The 25,742-nt window shown below is 36.7% G+C and overlaps 1 protein-coding gene across 1 annotated transcript; it reads left to right on the top strand.

Annotated features, from left to right (window-relative positions):
- Positions 1-18,731: 18,731 nt before the first annotated feature.
- On the top strand, positions 18,732-19,670 carry LOC140512848 (olfactory receptor 5P80-like). The gene has a single exon (XM_072622218.1). It carries the CDS (start codon positions 18,732-18,734, stop codon positions 19,668-19,670), a length of 939 nt encoding a protein of 312 aa, XP_072478319.1.
- The last annotated feature ends 6,072 nt before the right edge of the window (positions 19,671-25,742 follow it).

Raw genomic sequence — 25,742 nt, forward strand, 5'->3', positions numbered from 1 at the left:
ATTTCATGCATATTGGACTAAATGAATTCAGAATTCTCCTTTGGATTTGAAATTCAAATACCATTGGTAATTTCTCAGGTCCAGGAGGTGTAACAGGCATTAGAAAGAATGGAACATCTGAAGTTCTCACTTTGATTTGGTTTATCAGGTTTAGTTTGGCTCAGAATGAACTTAGCGTCTTTTACCAAACCTGGTAGGCATACCTCAAAGATACTGTGAGTTAGGTTCCAGACCATGGCAATAAAGTGAGTTACAAGATGTTTTTGGTTTCTCAGTGCCTGTAAAATTATGTTTACATAGTTTATTAAGTGTGCAATAAATAACATTATGTCTAAAATATGTATATACCTTAATTAAAATATTTTATAACTAAAAAATGCTTACTATTTTATGAGCCTTCAGCAAGTTATAATCTTTTTGCTGGTGGAGTGTCTTGCCTTGATACTTGTGGTTGCTGACTAATTAGGCTGGTGGCTGCTGAAGGTCAGGTAGCTGTGGAAATTCCTTAAAATAAGACAACAATGAAGATTGCCACATAGATTGACTCTTTCACTTGAACACTTAAAGGTGGCTTTCAGGTTTTTGATTGGCATAATTTCTATATTGTGTATCTCAGTGAATAGGGAGACTGAGGAGGGGGAGAGAGAAAAGGACTGCCAGTTGGAGCAATCAGAACATACATAACATTTATTAAGTTTACCGTCTTACATGGGAAAGGTCTGTGGGGCCCTGAAACATTTACACAAGTAATATCAAAGACCACTGATCACAGATCACTATACCAGGTATTATAATAATAAAAATGTTTGAAATATTTTTGAGAATTATTAAAATGTGACACAGAAACATGATGTGAACACATGCTATTGGAAAAATGGCACTGATAGACTCTCTCAACACAGGTTTCATAGACTTTCAGTTTGTAAAATATCCCATGATATCTGTGAAGTGCCATAAAATGAGGTATGAATATGTTTGAAAATTAAACATTTGATTAAGGGAGTATGGTCTGACTGAGGTATTGTAGTCATAGTCTCAGATCTTTCAGTCAGATATGTTCCAATAACACTTTAGATGCTATCAAGGAAACATTAGGCAAGTCAATTAACCTTTCTGAGCTTTGGATTCCTCATCTGAAAGATGGAGGGGGGGATAATAACATGAGTGTTAACACAGTGGAGTGAATAGAATATGGGACTTTTGAGTCAGGAAGACCTTCACTAAAATATTATTCTGAGCACCTATTTGCTTATGCTCCTAGACAAGTCCTTTCTCACTCTGGGTTTAATTGTAAAATGAACTTGGATTCAATTATCTCTAAGGTCCTTTCTAGCTTTAAATTTATGGCCCTAGTACTGGTTTTCTGTAACACCCAAGTGAAAGAATAGCTCTCTCATCTAAGTCTGCAAACCTTAAAGCACTATCTATAGGAAAGCCACTACCATTATTTAATTTTTCATTTTGTTTTTTTTGAACTCAGATGGGAAGTAGAGATTCAGGGAAGGCAAAGAATTGCAATTAAGCATCTTTCCTTGCAAATCCAATTAGATTATGTGTGATCTTTGTGGTTTAGGTAACGTTGAGGTAAAGATCTGGAATTTCTGACCTGCTTGGATGGATCATTCGAACTCCCTCTCACTTCCCACTGACTATACCTGACACACAGCATCTGTCAGCAATCCTGAAACAAATCTGTAATACAAGAAACTCTCACTTTCTAGGGAGATGCTACCTGGAGGTTTGAAAATTTCAGTACTACTTTTAAATTGGAATACTCCTCCACATTGCTAATAGCATCTTTGCTTTTAGTTGGAAGTTTGAGTCTAAGATTCTTTGGTATATAAAGGTGTAGACACAAGGATTATGAGCCTAGTTTTCATGTGTAATACAGCTTGTTGAAAGGGTATAGAAAGTACTGCTCCAGATCAAAATTTAAGATCTGTCATGGCAGAATAATATTACTGCTCTGTTTATGTCATTATCGATTTTTATTTTTTATCCTGGATGTACATGAACCAAGAAAAAAATGAATGGAACCCCTGAGGATTTTTTTTGCATCTGTTTGCATGGAATTTTAAAATCCATGATGAAATTTAATGACCCAATCTACGTTTGGTCATAGATTCTCAAGGGGTTCAATCCCAAATGCCATTGAACCCAACACAGATATGGTTACTGCCACACCCAGATAACTTTGGCATCTAAGCACATCATCTCCCTCTACCAAAAGGTACCTCTGTTTTCTTTGATATTGCTGTAGAAATATATGGATTTTTTCTTTTTGATGCTATAGCTATCTAGGTTTCATTTCAGGCAAGCATATCTATTCCTCTTGTCCTGTTAGCATTCATAGTTCTTTTGAATTTTCTTAGGTCTTTAATTCATCTGATGCTTAAAAAAGAAAGATCTGTTTCTTTGTATATTTACTTTCTTGTGACACCAGAGATCTGAATGTGTATACACTGAGTGCTATTATAATGTTGCATCTTGGTAAGTAAATTCAGTTCATAGGATCATAGAATTAGGATTGATAAAGTTCTTAGAAATTATCCAGTCTCCTTATTTTACAGATGAGGAAATTGAGGTCTAGAAATGTTAAGTGATTGGTCCAAGGCCACACAGGTATTAAGAGTAACTGAGGTTCGAACCCAGATCCCCTAATTGTAAATCCATTTTCTTCTGGTCTAATCAAACATCTTAAAACATTGCAACAAAAAGTGTCTGATTAGAAATGATTAACTTGGGTGTTTTTCTTTGCATATGTATGAGTGTGGTTGTGTGTGTGTGTGTGTGTGTGTGTGTGTGTGTGTGTATGCATGTTTGGAAAAGTTTCTTTTTCACTCTTGTCACAGACTGAAGTGTTGGAGTGAATAAAGGAATTATACTGATGTAATAGTTGATATTTTATTAAGAAGAATGCTGAAAATGAAAAGCGATCTATTACTAGGAAGCAGCATAACATGGTGGAAAGAGCCCTGGCTTCAGTCACATAATGTGAGGTCAAGTCTTCCCTTTGATGTTACCTCTGTCACCGTGGGCAAGTGATTCTTTCATAAGCTCTCCAAGTCTATGTGTTCTCATCTGTTACACAAAGGCTGGAAAACAGATGGTCTTTGACATGTCTTCCACCTGTAATCCTGGGGCTGGGGACCTAAAAAACCATCTAGTCCCACTCTTTAATTTTACAGATGAGAAAACTGAGGTTGATGGAGATGAAGTAAATAAGAAAGGGAGGACTGAACCTAGGTCTTCAAACTCCCAGTCCTGAACTCTTGCCATCATATCACACTGCATCCTATTAATTCAAGCCTTTTCATTTTCAGGATTCTTCTTACTAAGATATTAACCAATATACCAGTTTGATTTCTTTATTCACCCCATAGTTTCAGTGTGACACAGGAGAAAAAAGATTCTACAAAATACACACAAATATGTAATATGGATGCATATAAGGAGACAAACATCCATGTTATGAACTAACCATCTATCAAACACTTACTGATTCTATGTAGTAAAAAGGCAATTGGTCTTGGAATCAGGATACTTAATACCTATTAGCTGTGTGACAATTGATAAGTCACTTAACCTCTGGAAACCTCAGTTTTCCTAACTCTAAAATAATATCTGCAGTTACCTGCTTCACTTAAAGATCTACATAAGTGTGAGTTGTTAGTACTATTGATTATAGTAATTCTAAATAACCACTTGAGGAAACATAGTACTGTTTCTTATAGGTAAAACATTTCACTGAACTTATTATTAGTTATTATTATTATTAGTTAATAATAACTTATTATTAGTTATTTTTGTCAAGAAGAGAATTATGGGTGCCAAGTTCTCTTCTGTTGCTCATCTACCACATGTTTACCTACTTCCCTCTTCTTTATCTCTCATTTTTCTCCTCTTTCAATTTTTCTCCTACAAGGGAATTCCCTTTACTTTCTCTTCCTTTTCTTCTTCCTCTTCTGACTGACTTGGACCACCCTAAGCATCCATGGGCATTGTCAGTGATGGCTTCTATGGTTAAAGAGATTGTTTTTTTCAGACCTAGCATCTAACCTACAATACTCTTTTATGCAGTTAGATCAAATTTTGCTACTTAAAACAGTCAAATCATTCTGTGTTTAAGTACACAAAAGTTATAAAATCATAGAATTTCTCTGATGCTTAGAAACATCCCCATGGGTGTTCCCTCTATAAGTGAAAATCTCAAGCCGTATTTCCATTCTCACCCCATGCTTTTCATCTTGTGTGATGTATATCTATTTCCTCCCCAAAATTCTCCATAAAAGGTTTACAGAGTACTCTGGGGGCTTTCCTATGGGTCTTCTTTAGTATTTCATGAATAGCAGTGCGGCATTTCAGCTATAATATTACTAATATTCATAGCTAATGTTTATATAGTGCTCTAAGCTACAGAAAAGGCTGAACATATTTTATCTCACTTGACCTTCACAACTACCCTGTGACGTGGTGTTATTATTTCCATTTTCTGGGTAAGGAAAGTGAGGTTGAAAGAGAATTAGTGGCTTGCTCAGGATCATTTAGTTAGTAGCTGTCTGAGGCTGGATTCAAGGTTGTTCACCCTCACTTTGCCACAATGCTTACTCATCGTTTTTCCCCTTCTTGTTAGGCATTTCTTTGATGATATGTTTACACTGATCTTGACACAGGTCATCCTTGATAATATGTTGTACCCTATTTTCTCTCATTACACATCTTTCCATTATCCTATTGTCACTTCAATTTGGATTCTTCTGAGGTAATCAGCCCTTAAAAAACTTGAGGTGGTAATATAATGGACCAATGTGGAGGTCATTAATTCTAATGTTAATGCATGGTTCCCCTCTTTGGAATTCCTGAGAGATGATCACGAATCTTTTGTTTGAGCATTTCCAAGGAAATTTGTAATGAAAGAGCATAGAACAGTGGAATTCCACCTTCCTTTGGTTATTATATTTCTTTAAATATATCTGTAATCCTTTCTTTACCTTTATACAAGGGGCTGTAAAGCGTTCTCCTCCTCATTTCGGCCTTGTAGAATCCTCACTGTAGTATTCGCTGTTACATGAGCTTTTCCTTGATTTTAACAGTTTGACATTGTTCTCAAATTGCTTGTTTATTTGCATATATTTCCTTGCTTATGAATTGTAGAATACTAGCCACATGATATCAGAGATGGTTTCTTTTTTTGTCTTCAGATCTATAGCACGTAATAGTGTGTCTGAGATTTTGAAACCTAAGAAATGAATAGGCTAAGGGCCCAGTTTATTACAAATGTCTGGAAGAAGGAGACAGAATATCTGGTGCAGGCAGGATTGTGCTAGGGCAAACTCTAAGCACCTTGCAAGAGCAGGTTGTTAAATTTTCATTGTGAGTGTTATACCTCAAAAATCTACAAAAATTCTACAAATTGGGGGTTGATTTTTTGTTTTGTTGATTGTCTCGACTTAAGAAGTGATGGAGAAAATGTTAATAATTTAGATTAGTATTGACTGTACTTTTCCTCCACCTGAAAGCCACCTCAAAAACATTTACCAGCACAGTCTTGAATGCAGAGAATAGTTAGAGGCTAGTTTGCCTGCAATATAGAGTGTATGAAGGAAAACAATGTGAAAAAAACTGGCAATGTAGGAACTTGATCAAGGAAGACCCTAAATAGCAGCCTGAGGATTTTGTATTTTATTTTAGAGACAATAGGGAGTCACTGAAGGCTTGTCAACAGGGGCATTATGTGGTCAGACTTATGTTGTAGGAAGATAATTTTAGAATTTTGACAACTGAGTAGAGGCTGAATCATAGAAGAAAAAGACCAGGAGCAGTGAGACCAATTAAGAGGATATGTTAATAGTTACTGTGTAAGATTCCCTGGGCAGCAACTTCTGAATAAGAGATTCTGACATGAGAGAAAGAGGACTGGGTCTAGAGGGACCTGGATTTGAATCCTAAACCTGCTGCTTCCTAAGTGTATGACCTTAAACCAGCCACTCAGTTTTCTCATCTGGAAGAGAAAAGATTGGACTTGGCGGTTTTTTCCATTCTTTCCATTGTCTGATGATGAATCCAGGCCTGAATAAATGTTCTTTTCTTTTAAATTTAATTTTTTTGAGTAAATGCTTAAATGACCTCTCTTCCATAACTCCCTTTCATGTTGGAGTGGTATAATATGCTTCAGAGCACCATATTTTGAAAACTTTCGATAGTGAGAGTTGTGACACTGTGCTTCAAGTTATATATTTAATGATTTGAATGAGTAAGAACATGGTTTTCTAGGATTTAGAGGTTGAAGGGAGATTAGAGGCAGTGTGGTTCATTGGTAGTCTATTCTTGCCAGACAACCTATATACATAAGGGGAGAGTGTACTCTTGGTTTAGGGTATGGGTTTGTAACTTCTCTTCTTGCTAGACCTTCTCAAAAAATATTTCTCTGCAAAAAAAGTCATATCTTCTGATTGATCAATATTGTGATAGAGCACACAAAAATGGGGGCACAGAACCCCTCAGAGTTTTTCCAGTGGGTAAGAGAAAGTGCATTATGGGAGTTTGGTAAAAGATGGAAATCTGGTGGGGATAAAATCCTGAGATGTTTCACATCGTCTTCTATTTTTTCATTCTTTTGGTTTTGTTTTGTAATTTTTTGATTTCTCATAAAGTCATTAGTTTCCATCTGCTCTATTCTAAATTTTAAAGAACTATTTTCTTCAATGAGCTTTTGAACCTCCATTTTCATTTGGATAATTCTGCTTTTTAACACATTCTTAACCTCATTGGCTTTTTGAAATTCTTTTGTCATTTGGGTTAGTCTATTTTTAAAGGTTTTATTTTCTTCAGCATTTTTTTGGGTCTCCTTTAGCAAGTTGTTGACTTGCTTTTCATGATTTTCTTGCATTGCTGTTATTTCTCTTCACAGTTTTTGCGCTACTTCTCTTACTTGATTTTCAAAATCCTTTTTGTGCTCTTCCATGGCGTGAGACCATTGCATATATTTTTTGGAGGTTTTGGATGTAGAAAGCTTGACTTTGATGTCTTTCTTTGATGGTGTGCTTTGTTATTCCTCATTTGAAAGTGTGGAAGAAAATTCCTTTTCACCAAGAAAGTAACCTTTTACAATCTTATTTTTCCTTTTTTTGAGCATTTTCTCAGTAAGTTACTTGACTATTTAGTCCTCTGTCAAGTGCAGGGTATACTCTAGGGACCTGTAAGTTCTCAGTTTCTCCAAGGTGCCACAATTAAGGGAGGAAAGTTTATTTCCCTTCTGGCCAGAGCTCTCTGGGAGCAACCACAAGCTTTTCTTCCCTGAAACAACAAGTAGGGTTCCCTCTCCACAGTCACCACCAGCTCCAACATGCCACTTCTCTTCCTTACTCCAGGACTGCCTCCTGGACTGAGACCTAGAGCAGCCACTTGATTTCCCCCAGGGTCTTTGGGTGGAGGGTTCTAAAAATGGATGCTACTTCCACAGTGGCTGCCACTGCCCTTTCACTCAGGTGAAAGAGCTTTCTCACTGACTTTGAAGCAGTCTTCAGCACTTGTGGGTTGAGAAATCTGGAAACCGCAGCGGCTACTTGTGATTCCACGCCTTGAAGGGTGCTCCAGTTCTGTCTGGCTGGGTGGTGAGGCCAAGGCTAGGCTGTGCTCTGCTCTGAGTCAGGTGTGATAGATCTTTCCTGTCTGCCTTCTTGGCTGTCTTGGGCTGGAAATCTTTTTCACTTTCTCACTTTGTGGCTTCTGCTGTTCTATAATTTTTTGGAGTTATTTTTACAAGTATTTTATGGGCTATGGGGATTGAGCTAGAGCAGGCCTGTCTTTCTACTCTGTCATCTTGACTCTACCCCTCTCTAGTTATTATTGATGAGTCGTTTTTGACTCTTCATGACCCTATTTGGATTTTTTTTTTCTGGTAAAGATACTAGAGTGGTTTTCAATTTCCTTGTCCAGATCATTTTACAGGTGAGATAACTGAATCAAACAGGGTTAAGTGACTTACCCAGGGTCACACAGCTAGTGTATGTCTGAGGCTGGATTTAAAGTCAGGAAGATGAGTCTATTCAGGACTGACACTCTGTCTACTGTGTCACTTAGTTGCTTGACTCTCTTTAGGTTAAAGGACCTAAATTCATAACCCTGACTCTGACATTATGTATTTGGCCTCAGGCAAGTTGCATAACCTTTATATTCTCTCATCTGTGAGAGGAGGAAGTTGGATTACATGATTTCAAAGTTCTTTTCCAGTTAGAAAGCTAAGATCCTGGAGATGACCTTTTCATACCTAACAGTGTTGAGCCAGGGTGACTTGGTTGTTCATTAAAGGGCCCCAGCTCTGAGCTTACTTGATCCGTGTTCAGCCCTGGGGGAACCTGACCTCAAAGAAAGAGGGTAAGACTCCTTACATTCTCTTGTTTCTTTAAATCTCCACACTGGAATGTCAGGAAAAAGCAAAGAAAGCTCAGAGAGGTTTCTAAGGTCTCTCCTAAAGGTAACAGATGTATATTCAAAGTGCAATGTAGATTAGGTATTGAACGGCTATTTATCTTTGCAAACATAAAGATAAAAAAGGGCAATCATCGTTAGTTTAGCATTGGCAGAATCTGCTTCTCTTTGTCTCCTTCAGAATCTTGTCTCTGACTTGGTCTGTTGCTTCCAAGATGTATATGAAAAAGATCTAGTTTATATTGTTTGGACGTTCTTTTTGCCTTTAGGATTCACTTTACTTTAGGATTCTTAGTACCAATTCAGTCAGTTCTACTTTCCGTACTCTTTTGGGGATCTTGTGCAGATGAGTGGGCAGGACCAACAGTATGAATACATTCTGTGTTTTGGAGGCAAGTTCATAGTCTAGTTAGACTGTTCAGATACAATTTAGCTATTAAAACCTCAGACCCTTTCTAGGGAGTATTTTGTATCTGAAGGCTTTTATGTTTCAAAGTCTCAGTTTTTTAGCCCCACCAGATTTCCATCTTTTACCAGACTCCCATAACACACTTTCTCTTACCCACTGAAAAAACTCTGAGGGGTTCTATGCCCCCATTTTTGTGTGCTCTGTCACAATATTGATCAACCAGAAGATATGACTTTTTTTTTGCAGAGAAATATTTTTTGAGAAGGTCTAGCAAGAAAAGAAGTTACAAACTCATACCCTGAAAAAAGAGTACCCTCTCCTCTTATGTATATAGGTTGTCTGGGGAGAATAGACCTAAGTTTAGTGTACTTGGTACAAAACATTCTCCTTACCTTCCACTCATTGCACTATATGCCCCCTCCACAGTTGTAAGTTCCCTGGGAAAAATGGACTGACACTTGAATCGTGAAGTTAGTGAGACATACATATGTCTGATGGATGGCCCTGGTAATATATTTCTCCAGTCAGTCTCAGTGTTTGGTCTAAGAAAAACAAGCAGAAGAAGGTTGCATAGTTCATATTTTTATTTCTCTCAAAGAGTGCCATCATGCATTGTAGGGGAGCTGCTGTCTATACCTGGGCTCCCTTAAGGAGCCAGTTTGGAACTGGGCTCATTGTGGGGTTAGGATGCATAGTCTATTTATCTATCTATTTATTTATTCATTCATTTATTCATTTATTTATCTATTCATTCATTTATCTATCTATCTATCTATTTATTTATCTATTAATTAATTAATTAATTTAACTTTTAACATTCATTTTCACAAAATTTTGGGTTCCAAATTTTCTCCCCTTTTGTCCCCTCCCCCACCCCCAAACACTGAGCATTCTAATTGCCCCTATCACCAATCTGCCCTCTCATCTATCATCCCTCTCTGCCCTTGTCTCCATCTTTTCTTTTGTCCTGTAGGGCCAAATAACTTTATATACCCCTTTACCTGTATTTCTTGTTTTCTAGTAGCAAGAACAATACTCGACAGTTGTTCCTAAAACTCTGAGTTCCAACTTCTCTTCCTCCCTCCCTCCCCACCCCTTCCCTTTGGAAGGCAAGCAATTCAATATAGGCCATATCTGTGTAGTTTTGCAAATGACTTCCATAATAGTCGTGTTGTTTAAGACTAACTATATTTCCCTCCATCCTATCCTGCCCCCATTACTTCTATTCTCTCTTTTGATCCTGTCCCTCCCCATGAGTGTCAACCTCAAATTACTCCCTCCTCCCCATGCCCTCCCTTCCATCATCCTCCCCACCCTACTTATCCCCTTATCCCCCACTTTCCTGTATTGTAAGATAGGTTTTCACACCAAAATGAGTGTGCATTTTATTCCTTCCTTTAGTGGAATGTGATGAGAGTAAACTTCATGTTTTTCTCTCTCCTCCCCTCTTTTTCCCTCCACTAAAAAGTCTTTTGCTTGCCTCTTTTATGAGAGATAATTTTGCCCCATTCCATTTCTCCCTTTCTCCTCCCAATATATTTCTCTCTCACTGCTTAATTTCATTTTTTAAAGATATGATCCGATTCTCTTCAATTCCCTCTGTGCACTCTGTCTCTATGTGTTTGTGAGTGTGCATGTGCATGTGTGTGTGTGTAATCCCACCCAGTATCCAGATACTGAAAAGTTTCAAGAGTTGCAAATATTGTCTTTCCATGTAGGAATGTAAATAGTTCAACTTTAGTAAAGTCCCTTGTGACTTTTCTTTGCTGTTTACCTTTTCATGCTTCTCTTCATTCTTGTGTTTGAAAGTCAAATTCTCTTTTTAGCTCTGGTCTTTTCATCAAGGATGCTTGAAAGTCCTCTATTTCATTGAAAGGCCAATTTTTCCCCTGAAGTATTATACTGACTTTTGCTGGGTAGGTGATTCTTGGTTTTAGTCCTAGTTCCTTTGACTTCTGGAATATCCTATTCCACCCCCTTTGATCCCTTAATGTAGAAGCTGCTAGATCTTGTGTTATCCTGATTGTATTTCCACAATACTTGAATTGTTTCTTTCTAGCTGCTTGCAATATTTTCTCCTTGACCTGGGAATTCTGGAATTTGGCCACAATATTCCTAGGAGTTTCTCTTTTTGGATCTTTTTCAGGTGGTGATTGGTGGATTCTTTCAATATTTATTTTGCCTTCTGGTTCTAGAATATCAGGTCAGTTTTCCTTGATAATTTCATGAAAGATGATGTCTAGGCTCTTTTTTTGATCATGGCTTTCAGGTAGGCCCATAATTTTTAAATTGTCTCTCCTGGATCTATTTTCCAGGTCAGTTGTTTTTCCAATGAGATATTTCACATTATCTTCCATTTTTTCATTCTTTTGGTTTTGTTTTGTGATTTCTTGGTTTCTCATAAAGTCATTAGCCTCCATCTGTTCTATTCTAAGTTTGAAAGAACTATTTTCTTCAGTGAGGTTTTGAACCTCCTTTTCCATTTGGCTAATTCTGCTTTTGAAAGCATTTTTCTCCTCATTGGCTTCTTGAACCTCTTTTGCCAGTTGAGTTAGCCTATTTTTCAAGGTGTTATTTTCTTCAGCATTTTTTTTGATCTCCTTTTGCAGGGTGCTGACCTGCTTTTCATGCTTTTCTTTCATCTCTCTCATTTCTCTTCCCAGTTTTTCCTCCACCTCTCTAACTTGATTTTCAAAATCCTTTTTGAGCTCTTCCATGGCCTGAGCCCATTGGATGGGCTGGGATACAGAAGCCTTGCCTTCTGTGTCTTTCCCTGATGGTGAGCATTGTTCTTCCTCATCAGAAAGGAAGGGAGAAAATACCTGTTCACCAAGAAAGTAAACTTCTATAGTCTTATTTTTTCCCCCTTTTCTGGGCATTTTCCCAGCCAGTGACTTGACTTCTGAGTATTCTCTTCACACCCACTTTGCCCCTAGATCCGCCCAACCAGCACTTGGGGTCTGAGATTCAAATGCTGCTTCCCAGCCTTAGGGCTTTTGGCGGGGGCAAGGCTGTTATTCAGTGTGAGATTAAATTCGGGTGCTCAGGTCAGGGCAGAGCCACCTCCGGGGCTCAGTTCCCTCAGGGGGTTTATTCAGAGACCTTCAACAATGGGACCGAATTCCTGCCTACTATGGGAGCCCCTGTCTGCCTCCCGAGGGGCCCTGAGTTATGGGGGGACCCCACTCCCCTCTCAGCAAGCCGAGAAGACCCTCTCACCAACCTTTGGGGCCCGTGGGTGGAGGGACCTGCACGGCTGCCGGAGATTCTGTCCCTGAAACCTGCTCGGATCTGCTCCTCTTGGTGCTGCGTGTCCAAGGCAGGGCTGGGTTTGGCTCCAGGTCCAGGGCGTGACGGACCTTTTGTGAGAGGTTTTCATGGCTCTCTGGAACAGAAATCTCTTCCGCTCCATTGTTCTGTGGCTTCTGCTGCTCCAGAATTTGTTGGGAGTTCTTCTTTACAGATATTTTATGGGCTGTGGGTTCAGAGATAGTGTATGTGTGTCTTTCTACTCTGCCCTCTTGGCTCTACCCCTGATGCATAGTTTTTAAACTCTTCCAAAAGGGGCTGATATAATTTCTTCATCAACTCATTTGTAGACAGGGGAAATACCTCTTCTATCAGGAACTCTCCCTTTGTCCCCCAATCAGGGCTATCTAGACAAAAGAAACTGTCTCCACTAAGTCTTCCTTACCTTAAATTAAATTACTTGCAAGCTTGGACTAGGTTTGACAAGGATAAGAAGAGTCAATGTAATCTTATTGAAAGTGATATCCTTCTGAAGAGAAACTGAACTTTGGGGGAAGGGGGCTGGAGAATGCTCTGAATATCATTTTCACTCTCCCTTTAATCAATCTCCATTAGTTTATTTTCTGGCAAATGGTGTTGGCTATGGAAGAGTCACTCCCATGCATAGCTGTCCTGGCTTCTTACAGGGCTCAGTGTTTCATCTGATGAGGAGATTGGATGCTGGTATTGATTAAGCAGGTCCCTCAGCTGCTGCCGTAGCTTTTCAGTAAATTTGGCTGTTACTACTGCTCACTTCAGATGTTGGTTAGACATCTTGTGGCTTTGATGGATCTCATGGTTTCACCAGTTTTCTGGGCTCTCCCATCTCAATCATTTAATATCCAGAAAGAACAAATAGAAAAGAAACAGAAGTACCACATGCTCATGATAGCAGGGTAGAACATAGGACTGCTCCAGTCCCTCCCCCAATCTGGAAGTCCACATTAGATCTTTCCTGAATTAATGCTAGAAATGAAAGGGTGCGCCATACTTTTCTATATAAACTCATTTCTACTATAGTGCATACTGAGTCATTCTTTCCTCCAGTTCTGCAGGAACCAATGCTCTTTGTCACTATATAGCACCAAACTCTCAGGTCCTGATGATCAGAAATAGGGTCACTGAACCTTTGTGTATTTAATGAGTAACGGGCAGTGGATATCTCACAAGTTCTATGTAACTTACCAGGAAGGACAAATCCAAACATGCTCAAAGTTCTGAGACTTACTTGGCAAATCTCTTCATTAAGAAAAAATTTAGATATGGGATGACCTTGGGCAGAAAAGAACTAGTTGCCAAAGAAAGTAGCTGCTGTGACAGTGAAAATTTTATTCTCAAGAGATATTAGAAGATAAGCCTTGCAATATCGGGAAAAATTAATAAAGTACTTTAGTGTTCACTATGAAGAGTTGATAAAGGGTAGGTCAAGTCAAATTGATAATCATTTATGAAGTGCCTAGTATGTGCCAGGCACTGTGCCAAGTGCCAGAGGCACAAAAAGGCAAAAACTGTCTTAGCCCTCAAGGAGCTCACAATCTAATGGAGGCACACAATGTGCAAATAGCTATGGAGAAATAAAATATATACAGGATGAATGGGAGATAATCTCAGAGGGAAGACATCATGAGGAGTCCTCTCCTTGGGGTAAAAAGTGATGGAGTCCCTCCTTTCTCTAAGCCAGTGTGGAGGGCAAGGGAAAAAGGGAACAAAGAAAAGGTATTATTGGACTTTGAAAATGTTCAGCTTGGGGAGATTATTAACTTAGCAGAAATCACAAAAAATTGGTAATTTTGGTAACGTGAAATTGAAAACCTTTATGTGAAAAATCAATGAGGCTATGTAAAAAGGAAACTGGAAATTGAGACAAAAATCTTTTCATGAAGTGTTTTTAATATTTGGATGTGATATCTAAAATATATTGAGAAATGAAACAAAGATATAAGACTAAGAGCCATTTCTAGTGGATAAGTGGTGAAAGGATATGAGCAAAGAGTTTTTTTAAATTACAAAGCATTAACATCTGTATGAAAATTTGGTTCAAGTCACTAATAATAAGTGAAATGCAAATCAGAATAACCCTGAAGGTTCATTTAACATTCAACAAAATGACAACAGTGACCAAAAGAGTATAATATTTGTGGATCTGAGAGCTGGTAGACCCATTTGGGAGAGAAATTTGCAATCATGTTTTAAAAAGTGACCAAAATGTCCCTATCCTTTGACTCATAGATACAGATAAGATATGTGGGTTGCTTAAAATGTATAGTTCTGAAAAAAATCTTTTGATCGGAATGGGTTTCCGGTGTGCATAACTTAGGTCCTTATTTAAGTATCTCTATGTAGCAGTTAGAGGTGATCCAGTTTCCCAGTCATGCATGGTTAGGTTCCAACAATGCAGTATGGTTTCTCACAGTTTTCACAAATGAACAAAGTTTTCTCAGAAGACAAAAGCTGAATAGAAAGAAAAGTAAACTGGCTCCAAAATCGAGTCATAAGATGGAATCAGTGTGGTTCCCTCATTTGCCTTAATTCCCATACCTTTTGCTCCATTTCCCTAGTTCTCTCAATTTTCCCCCTTTTGATTCATGAGTGAGTGGAAAGCCTACTCCTCCCACAAAAAAAGTATGGATCACTTATATATAAGCCAAATCTAGAAGGTTTTTTCCCCAGATATTCATAATCAGAATTACAAAAGTCAGTTTACAGATAGAAATACTTAGAGGGCTCATAGAAGGACTAATTTTCACAAGGGAGATTTTTATGTCATCAATCATCAAGACAACCAAGAAAACTTAAATACAAGCATAAATGCCATGAAACAAAAGGCCAAAGCAATATAATGAGCCTTAATATTAATTAACTTGATGTCGCTTTGTATCCTAGTAACCCACTCTCTATGTCTATTTAATCAGCGCATTTTTAGTGAAGTCTTTAGAAGTCTCGTATAGCCATCTGGTTCCTAGATCTTTTACCTTGGACATTCTGGAATAGGCCTCCTTCTCATGCAAACTTTGAAGGGGGTTCATAGCTCTCTAGATTCAAATAAGTGTAGTGCCAATGCAATATTCCCAGCAGCCATGAATATTGCAGTGCAGTTCTGAACCACAAAATACCACAGAACTTCCACATGGAAGGCAGAACCAAAACATTTATTCAGACACAGAAAGCCTAATCCCTCGTAGTAACAAAAAAATCTATACACAACAACAATGCAGAGCACAACACCAGCCCCAAGCCTTCCTCCTGCCAGGCTTTCCACAAACCAACTCCCTTAAAGAAAATCACAAACACGCCCTTTCACTCACAGTAGGCAGCAGCCCGTTTGCTTGCATCCTTTCTTGCTCTGACTGCTCTCTCACTAACTTCCTCTCAACTCAGCTCTGCTCTAGCTCTGCCTCTTCCATTTCTATCCATTAAGCAAACTCTTCCAACTATAGACTCCATATAACCCAGACTCATGTGACTCAGGCTTCTATGTGACCCAGGAAGGTCACATGGGCATATTAATGAATGAGAAAGATATTCCCATTTTAAATAAGCCTTACAATAACTTGTAGAGGTTTTTAGGTAATTCTGCTAAAATCTGTTAGTAACAACACTTTATACAATTTGGTACAATCTCTTAAATTTGGTTCTCCAAACCTGAAACTTCAGAGAATTTCAGTTTTTATATGCCATTTGCTTTTTGTACACAATACGGAAATCTTAAAACAATTCATGAATGTTTTATTTCTAAAGATACTTTAAAAATGAAAAAAAGTCAACTTTTTGTAATTACCAGTGCAATTTTATACGTAAAATCCTTAATCTAATTTTGAGAACATATTACTAAAACATACTAAAAGTCTGAATTACCATGATAAGCACATTAGAAGTCAATCATATCCATATGTATAATTCTTGGAGAAAACAATTTAATCCTGTTGTTTTCTCAAAATTTGTTATCTCTCCTAATTTGAAAACTATTACTTTACATCTTTGCCTTATTAGTTAATCCAATTCCTCCTTTTGGAGAATGTCATGCCTATATTATAAGTTGACTACAAATACAGATGAAAATTATAAGATTTTTAAATACACATATCCTATTATAGCAACTCAGAAATGTTAAGTATCAATTTATTAATTAATAGATTTAGTATTGTACTTGCAAAACTTCTGCTGTCCTGTCTTGATTATAGAAATTTGCTATGAAAGGAAAAGAAGGCCATATTTATAAAAATGTCAAAACTCATCTCCTCAAGGGCAGAGACTGATCTGACATGTACCATAACAGGAGAAAAAACTCCCATAGTTCTGTTTGATTCCAGTCATGAGTCATATCTCATAGCCAATTATGTAGTCATAGGTGATCAAAAGCCAGGGTCAGGATTATCCAGGTGGGGAAATTTTCTGTTGAGAAAGGTCATCGCACAAAGAGAAACTGAGTCAAGAGAATATTTCCTTAGGCCATGTGAAGGTCATTCCCCCTACTATTCTCAAGACAGACATATATACTTCTTCTCAGGCTGAAGCATATGCCATTTTCTACTGTTGGATTCACGACAATTCAGACAAATATTCTTGTAATCAAAACTCAAAACAATATCAAAATATAGTCCCAAGAGTTTTTACCTTAAAGAATAAAATTTCACTAATCACAGATTAGGGCTTGAATATTTATTAATTTTTTTGTTTCCCTAACAGTTACATTCCATTTATCTTTTACTTATAAATTATGACTAAATCATTCTGGGTTTAGTCATATAGCAGACATATAGCAAGTACTTGATTGTAGGCTCAAATTAATGTATTGAAGTTGCATCGTTAAATCATCCTACATATTTTCATAATTTTTCTAAGTGATAAGCACAAATTTTTAAATAAAAATATGCTCTTTGTTGTAGTAAATATTATCATTATCTGTTTTAAAACAGAATATATTCCTTTAAATATTTAACCGTTTTCAAATATCTGTTTTTTTATCACATTCTTTTGAAAGTTCAATTCATGATGTAACATGATCCACACAAAAAAAGCTATCTTTCTGACATACGTATACACAAACACAATATACATATTTATATACATACATACAAATATATATATGTATGTATGTGTGTATGTGTGTACATTAAGTGCAAGACAAAAAGAAAGGTCCAGTAGTCACCAAAATATTCCTAGCAGTACATTTTCATATATCAAAGAAATGGAAACAAAAATAGTTGGCATTCATATAAAGCTTTAAAGTTTGTAAAATGCTTTGCATATATTATCTCATTTGATCTTCATGGCAAGGTAGCTGCTATGAGCATCTCCATTTTACAAATGGGGAAATTAAAGCCATGAGAGGTTAAGGGATTAGCAGGGATGGCCAACAATATCATCTGTGAGCTTTTCCTTTCTTCTGGAATCTTCCCATCTCTGTGATACCTTGGAAATAGATTCCCTCAATGCCTTTACAATATTACCTCCCACACTGATTTCTTATGTCTACATTTAGTCATATCCAGCTGTTTTTTTCCAACTTCACTTTCTTAAGTGTCATTTTGAATTCTTCATATAGCACAGGCGGTGGTCTAAAACATTGTGTCTGCTCTCATGGATGTGAGAGTAAATCACTACAGAATTACCCATAGAACTTGTGCCAGGATTTGCAATTAGCAAACAATAAACATGACAGGATCTTGCATTCTCTCTATCTCTCAATCAGTTCTATGACTGTGAAGATGTGATGTGTCATAGAAATTTGTCTTCAAATGTCTGCTTGCTAACTTCGTACCATAAATGTTTGCATGCTTTGTAAGTGTATTGCCTGGATAAATGTCCCTAATGTCCACTTACCAGATGCATTGTTTAACCAGGTCTGCAAAGAACAGAAGAATAGCTGGCATTTATCTAGGGTAAAAGTGAACTTTTATTTAAGCCATGACTTTCTGGATTTCTTTGTTGCCTAAGTTCAATGGATAATATTTCATCTGCCCACTTGCTTTGGACTATGTGTGTGAACATGAATAAACTGAAGTGTTGTATCAGTTTAGATTTCTGTCATCCATCTCTATGACTATATGTAAGTTTGGGCAGTTTCAGCTGTTTCTTATGGCCTATTTCTGTGGATTAACTTCAGATCTGCTGTTAATATGATGTTAACAAAACTTCCAACATATGAAATTGGCCAAATGTTTCCAATGTGAACTGTGTAATATGTTGCCCAGGCTTTTTCTGAGCCAACCTCGTATCAGGTTATTTATAATGTTTTGCATCCCAACCCCATATTTTCCTGTTGAAATCTACTGATTCTGAGACCTAGTTCAGATACCTGCATTTCCATGAAGGAATCCCTGACTTCTCTATTTTCAGAGCACGGTAATTGTTTGAATCACTTTCTTATACATTGACCGTATTACATTTTTGTTTGTTATTTATGGTTGTTATTTATTTATGTATCTGATGTCTCTTCCTATGTCTTATTTATTTTTCTATTTGCATTGTTGTCTGGCATAGGGTCTTAGGAATATTAGGTTGGCAATAAATATTTATTCCACAGATAAATACTCAAATTTTAGTTTTTTATTTCTTTCTAATCACCATTTTCTTTGTCTTAACAGGCACCATTTGAGAACAGATGACTGGCAAAAACTACACTAAGGTGACAGAATTTTTTATTTTAGGTTTAACAGATGACCCAACTCTTCGTGTCTTCTTATTTGTGGTATTTCTAGGGATCTATATTGTCATTTTACTTGGCAATCTCAGTATCATAGTATTGATACAAAAGAGCTCTCAGCTTCATACTCCAATGTACTTTTTCCTCAGCCACTTGGCTTTTGTGGATATAGGGTTTTCCTCCTCTGTCATGCTTGTGATGCTCATGAACTTCCTTGAAGACATAACCTCAATCTCTTTGCAAGGCTGTGTTGCCCAACTTTGTTCGACAGTCACCTTTGGGACAGCTGAGTGCTTCCTGCTGGCTGTGATGGCCTATGATCGGTATGTGGCCATCTGTAACCCCCTATACTACTCCACCTACATGTCTACCAGGGTCTGTACTCTGTTGGTCATCACATCCTACCTGGGTGGTTGTGTGAATGGTTGGACCTTTGCTGGTTGTTTATTGAATTTGTCTTTTTGTGGACCCAATAAAATCAATCACTTCTTCTGTGACTACTCACCCTTGCTGAAACTTTCTTGTTCTCATGTCCCTCTTTTTGAAATTCTTCCTTCTTTCTCTTCAGGCTCGATAATTGTAATAACAGTTTTGATCATAACTATCTCTTATGTATATATCCTCTTCTCAGTCCTAAAGATGCGCTCCACTGAGGGGAAATCCAAAGCTTTCTCCACATGTTCCTCCCACCTTACTGCTGTTACATTGTACTTTGGGACCATTACATTCATTTATGTGATGCCCAAGTCGATATATTCAACTGATCAGAACAAGGTGGTGTCTCTTTTCTATACTATAATGATTCCCATGTTGAACCCCTTGATCTACAGTCTGAGGAACAAGGAAGTGAAGGGGGCCATGAAAAAATTGATAGGCACAAAACATTTATTTTCATAAAATAAATTCCATACAATGATAAGCATCTCCTGTATTCAGGACATTGTCTTGATGTTATAAATACAAAAAGAAAATAGGCCCTGGCATGGACAGCTTATATTCTACTCTAATAGTTAGTTATGAGTAGTATTAATAAATAAATGAGCTTGAGAAATTTTATGTATTCATTGTTATTGACTTAAATTTATGAATTTAAATGTGCTGAAAATAAAAGCCAATAAATCTGATGTTGTTTAATCAATTGGTATTTTGAAGGAAATCTAGGTTTTTGTCATCAGTTTGAATGAGGATGTGGTTATCAGATTCTTGCATGGTGAACCCTCCACATTTTAAATACTGCCTTCATTACTAATAACTTTGTCTGCCATACGATGTGTAGTTTTTCTTGTCATGATGCGTATTCAAAAGAAGAATGCAGAAAATCTGTACATGGGGGAGGGTAGTGAAACACCTTGGAATCCATGGAACACTGTGCTTCTCTTACTATAACCTAAATCTTCTTTCATTATTGTATTGTCACCCAGCCAACTCACTGTCTATGCAATTTACTAAAATCTTCAGCTTTTTCTTACATGTTTTTTTGCTATTTTTTTTATTGTTTGCCATATTTCTTTTATCTTATACTTGCTAAGTTGATTCTTTAAAAAACTGAGAATTAGCCCCAGTAAGATATTGATGCATTAGTAGCCATGATGATTTGCTTGTGAGATTTTGGTAGATCTTGATGAAGGCCAAAGGAAAATGAAGGATGAGCTCTTTTAAAGTTCTTTCTGCCTCTAGTTTCCAGTGAAATGAATCATGATGTTTAACCCTGTCAGTGGGAGGATCTATTAAATTGGAGAACTTGAGGATGTAGGGTCACAGAACCTCACAGTGTGAAGAGACTTCAAATACCATTTAGTTCAATCTGTATCTGTTAAGTGATTTCCTCTTCAACATTTCTTTCTTCTTATTTTTTTAAAAATTTATTTATTTTTACTTTTCAACATTCGTTTTCACAAGATTTTGAGTTCCAAATTTTGTCCCCATATCTCCTGTCCCCCACCCCAAGACACTGCATTATGATAACCCCTTCCACCAATCCTTCCTCCCTCCTATCACACCCCATCCCTTCCCTTATTCCCATCTCCTCTGTTTTCTTATAGGGCAAGATAGAATTCTATATCCCATTATCTGTATTTCTTATTTCCTAGTTGCATGTAAAAACAATTTTTAACATTCATTTTTAAAACTTTGAGTTCCACCTTCTCTCCCTTCCCCACTTCTCCCCCCCATCTCCACTGAGAAGGCAAGCTATTCAACAGAGGCCATACGTGAATAAGTGCAAGGCTTCCTTAAAAGTCATGTTGTGAAAGATCAACTATATTTCCCTGCATCGTATCCTGCCCCCCCATTTATTCTTTGCTCTCTTTTGGCTTTGTCCCTCACCAAAAGTGTGTACTTCAAAATACTCCCTCATCCTATTTGCCCTCCCTTCTATCCCTCCGCATCCCACTTATCTCCTTCTCCCCTACTTTTCTGTAGTGTAAGATAGAGTTTCATATCAAATTGAGTGTGCATGATATTCTCTCCTTAAGCCAAATGTGATGAGAGTAAGCTGCACTTTTTCCTGCTCACCTCCCTGCTTTTCCCCTCCATTGAAATAGCTTTTTCTTCCCTCTTTTATGAGAGATAATTTGCCCCATTCCATTTTCCCTTTCTCCTGGCAATATATTCCTCTCTCATCCCTTAATTTTATTTTTTTTAGATATCACCCCTTCATATTCAACTCACCCTGTGCCCTCTGTCTATATGTATATAATCCCTACAACTACCCCAATACTGAGAAAAGTCTCAAGAGTTACAAATGTTATCTTTCCATGTAGAAATGTAAACCATTCAACTTTAGTAAATCTTGTATGATTTCTCTTTCCTGTTTACGTTTTCATGCCTCTCTTGATTCTTGTGCTTGAAAGTCAAATTTTCTATTCAGCTCTGGTATTTTCATCAAGAATGCTTGAAAGTTCTCTATTTAATTGAATGACCATTTCCTCTCCTGCAGTATTATACTCAGTTTTGCTGGGTAGGTTATTCTTAGTTTTAATCCTAGTCCCTTTGATTTCTGGAATATCATAGAAGCTGCCAGATCTTGTGTTATCCTGATTGTATTTCCACAACACTCAAATTGTTTCTTCCTGGTTTCTTGTAATATTTTCTTCTTGACTTGGGAGTTCTGCAATTTGTCTACAGTATTCCTAGGAGCTTTTCTTTTCAGATCTCTTTCAGGGGGTGATTAGTGGATTCTTTCAATATTTATTTTACCCTCTGTTTCTAGAATATCAAGGCAGTTTTCCTTGATAATTTCATGAAAGATGATGTCTAGGCACTTTTTTTGGTCATGGCTTTCAGGTAGTCCCATAATTTTTAAATTGTCTCTCCTGGACCTATTTTTCAGGTCAGTTTTTTTTTTCCAGTGAGATATTTTACATTGTTCGCTATTTTTTCATTCCTTTGCTTTTGTCTTACAATTTTTTGTTTTTTATAAAGTCATTAGCTTCCATCTGCTCCATTCTAATCTTTAACAAATTATTTTCTTCAGTAAGCTTTTGGATCTCCTTTTCCATATGGCCAATTCTGCTTTTTGGGGCATTCTCCTCACTGGCTTTTTGGATCTCTTTTGCCATTTGGGTTAGTCTATTTTTTAAAGTGTTATTTTCTTCAGCATTTTTTGGATCTCCTTTAGCAAGCAGTTGACTCATTTTTCATGATTTTATTGAATCACTCATTTCTCTTCCCAATTTTTGCTCTATTTCTCATAGTTGATTTTCAAAATCCTTTTTGAGCTCTTCCATGGCCTGAGACCAATTCATATTTTTCTTGGAGGCTTTAGATGGAGGAGCCTTAACTTTGTTTTCTCTGCTTACATATTTTGGTCTTCCTGGTCACCAAAGTAACATTCTATAGTCTGATTATCTTTCCAGATTTTGCTCATTTCCCTGGCCATTTACTTAACCCATCTGATGAGTATGAAGTGTTATCTCAGGGTTAGTTCAATTTGTATTTCTATAGTTATTAGAGATTTAGATCATTTTATATGATTATTGATAGTTTTTTTCCTTCTGAAGTCTGCTTTTTAATATCCTTTGGTCATTCATTAGTTTTTATAAATCTTGTTGAGTTTCTTATATTTGATAAATCAGACCTTTATCAGTGAAACTGGTAAAAATTTCCCCATTTCCTGTTTTCCTTCTTATTTTGGCTACATTGATTTTGTGTGTGCAAAAGCTTTTTAATATTTTACTTCACATGCTCCTTTCTGTCTTTTATTCAGTCATAAAATCTTCCCTTATCCTTTATTCCCTTAACTCTCAGGTAAAATTTTCCATGTTCCCCAGTTGACTTACTATATATATATATAGTATACACACACACACACACATATATATTATGCACATATTTTGAGCTTCTCTTTGGGAAATAACTGAGAAAATTGTGTGTTGAAATGTAGTAACCTTTTATTGTACCATAAGAAGTGATGAATTATGACTACTTTTGAGTAATATGGAAATACATTTATTAACTGATGTAGAGTGTACTGAGTACTAGAAGAGCAATCTATGTGATGACTACAAGGGGAAAAATTTTGAAAGACCTCAGAATTCAAACCAGTACAGTGATGAATTACATCTTCAAAAGACTGATGAGGAAATAGTACATACCACTTCTTGGCAAAGAGGTGATAGACTAGACCTACAGAGTGAGACTGCATTCAGATATGGGAGATCTGTAGATTTATTTTCCTTGAGAAAAAAACATATATATGCATGTATATATTTATGTGTGTATTATAAGGAAAGGCCTCCACTATGAGTACAGAGAAATAGCTAAGTGAGTAAATCTAGACATGGAAAAAAAGGAAAGAACAATAACAAAATATTTGGAAAACTCACAAAAGAAAAAGGAAATACAGATAAAGATACAAATTAATAAATAAGTTCCATTCTGTGAATTGAATGGCTTCAGGAACAAAATGGAAGTGGATAGAGGAATGGATTAGAAACCAGAATCCACCGATATGTTGTTTACAAAAGACACTTCACACGGAAAGACACACAGAATTAAAATAAAGTGCTGGACCAAAATCTATTAATATTTCAAATGAAGGAAAAACGGCAAGGATAGTAAATCATGATCTCAGAAAAAGCAGAAGCAAAAGCAGTTTTAATTAAAAAAGATATTCAGTGAAACTACATTTTGTTAAAAGACAGTGAAGTAATATATATTTTACAGTAAGTTTCTTTGATAAAGATGTCATTTTTCATATATATATGTGTATATATATGAAACTGAGTCAAATTTACATAACTATGATCCACTCCCCAAGTGAAAAGTGGTCAAAGGATTTGAGCAGACAGTTTTTAAAAGAGGAAATCACAGCTATCAATAGTTATATGAAAAATTGTTCAAAATCGCTGTGGATTAGAGCAGTGCAAATCAAAACAACTCTGAGGTAGCACCTCACACCTGTCAGAAAGACAAACACTGGAGGGGATGAGGGAAAATTGTGCAGTAAGAAACTGGTGATAAAGTTGTGAACTGATCCAACCTTTCAGGAAAACAATTTGGAACTATGATGAAAGAGCTATAAACACTGTCCTTTTGACCCAGTAATAGCACTGTTAGGTCTGTACCCCCAAAAGGTCAAAGAAAAAGGAAAATGGTGTACAAATATAAAAATGTATATATTTAAACACCTTGTGGTGGCAAAGAATTGGAAACTAGGGGAAAACTCATCAAGGAAAATGCCTGAAAAAGTTGTGACTTAAGATTGCGATGGAATTCTATTGACTACACAAAATGATGAAGTGGGTGTTTTGAGAAAAAAAAAAACATGACAAGACCTATATGTACTCATGCAAAATGAAATGAGAACAACCAGAATATCATTGTGCACTATAACAGCAATATATGATGAAAAAGTGTAAAAGAACCGGCTACTCTGATCAATGCAATGATCCAAAACAATTCCAAAGGACTCATGATGAAAAAATTCTATCCACTTTCAGAGAGAACTGATGATCTCTAAGTGCAAACTGTATAATTTTCTCACTTTTTAATTTTTTTGTGATATAGTTAACATTGAAATATATTTTGTATGATTTCACATGTATAATAGATACATTGGTTGCCTTCTCACTGAGAGAGGAGAGGTTGGAAGACGAGAATTTAAAATTCAAAGCTGAAAAAGAAAAGAATGTTAAACATAAATAAATAATAAAAATTTCAAATAAAATAATTCTTAATTGTTTATTCTGTTCTGTTCTACCTTTCTACCTTCACTTAGTATGAGATATTTTAGGAAAGAGTAACTTTAAAAAATAATTTTCTCGTAATGTCTTCAGAAAATAATGACATCTGACACTTTTAGTCTCTTTTTTCCTTCACAATTCCCCTTTATATTATTTTGCAATTCATACAGACCCTTAGGGTCCTTATCCTTACTCACACTTCCACTGATTAGTCAGTCCCCACAGAGCAAACCTGTTTAGAACCTCAAAGTTCTAGTGGTAACTTTAAGACATTATACTATATTTCCCTAATACTTTCAATTTGAACCCTTCTCCTTACTTGTGTGTGTTTTCCCCATTATCTGTCTCTAATGGCAGTCAATATCTCCTCAACATCATCATTTTAGGCAGCAATTAGTCCTCTAATACCATATAACCAAAAATATTAATATAGACTCATCCCTATATCCAATTAGCATATCCTCCTCTGTCCCCAGAGACTGGACTTGAAGTTATAGTTGCTAAAAAGCATTGACTCCATCAAGTTCTCTCTCAAATATAGACTAGTTCATTGGTTCAATCTCTTCATTGCTTATTGGAGCTGGCATATTGTCTTTGAAATCAGTACCTTGCTAGAATGGGTTCTAGTCTTTTTTTAAGGCTATGGTGATGGAGAAGAATTGGCTATCTACAGACTCTGGTCGAGATTCCAAATTCCAAATCTCTGGCAGCTTGTTCTTCAGACTTTTTGAAACTCACATGGTCTTAGCCATCTCTAACACTACACCAAAGAACAAGATGGAAT

This window comes from Notamacropus eugenii, chromosome 6, assembly GCF_028372415.1.
Source record: "Notamacropus eugenii isolate mMacEug1 chromosome 6, mMacEug1.pri_v2, whole genome shotgun sequence".
In the NCBI taxonomy this organism is placed as follows: Eukaryota; Metazoa; Chordata; class Mammalia; order Diprotodontia; family Macropodidae; genus Notamacropus; species Notamacropus eugenii.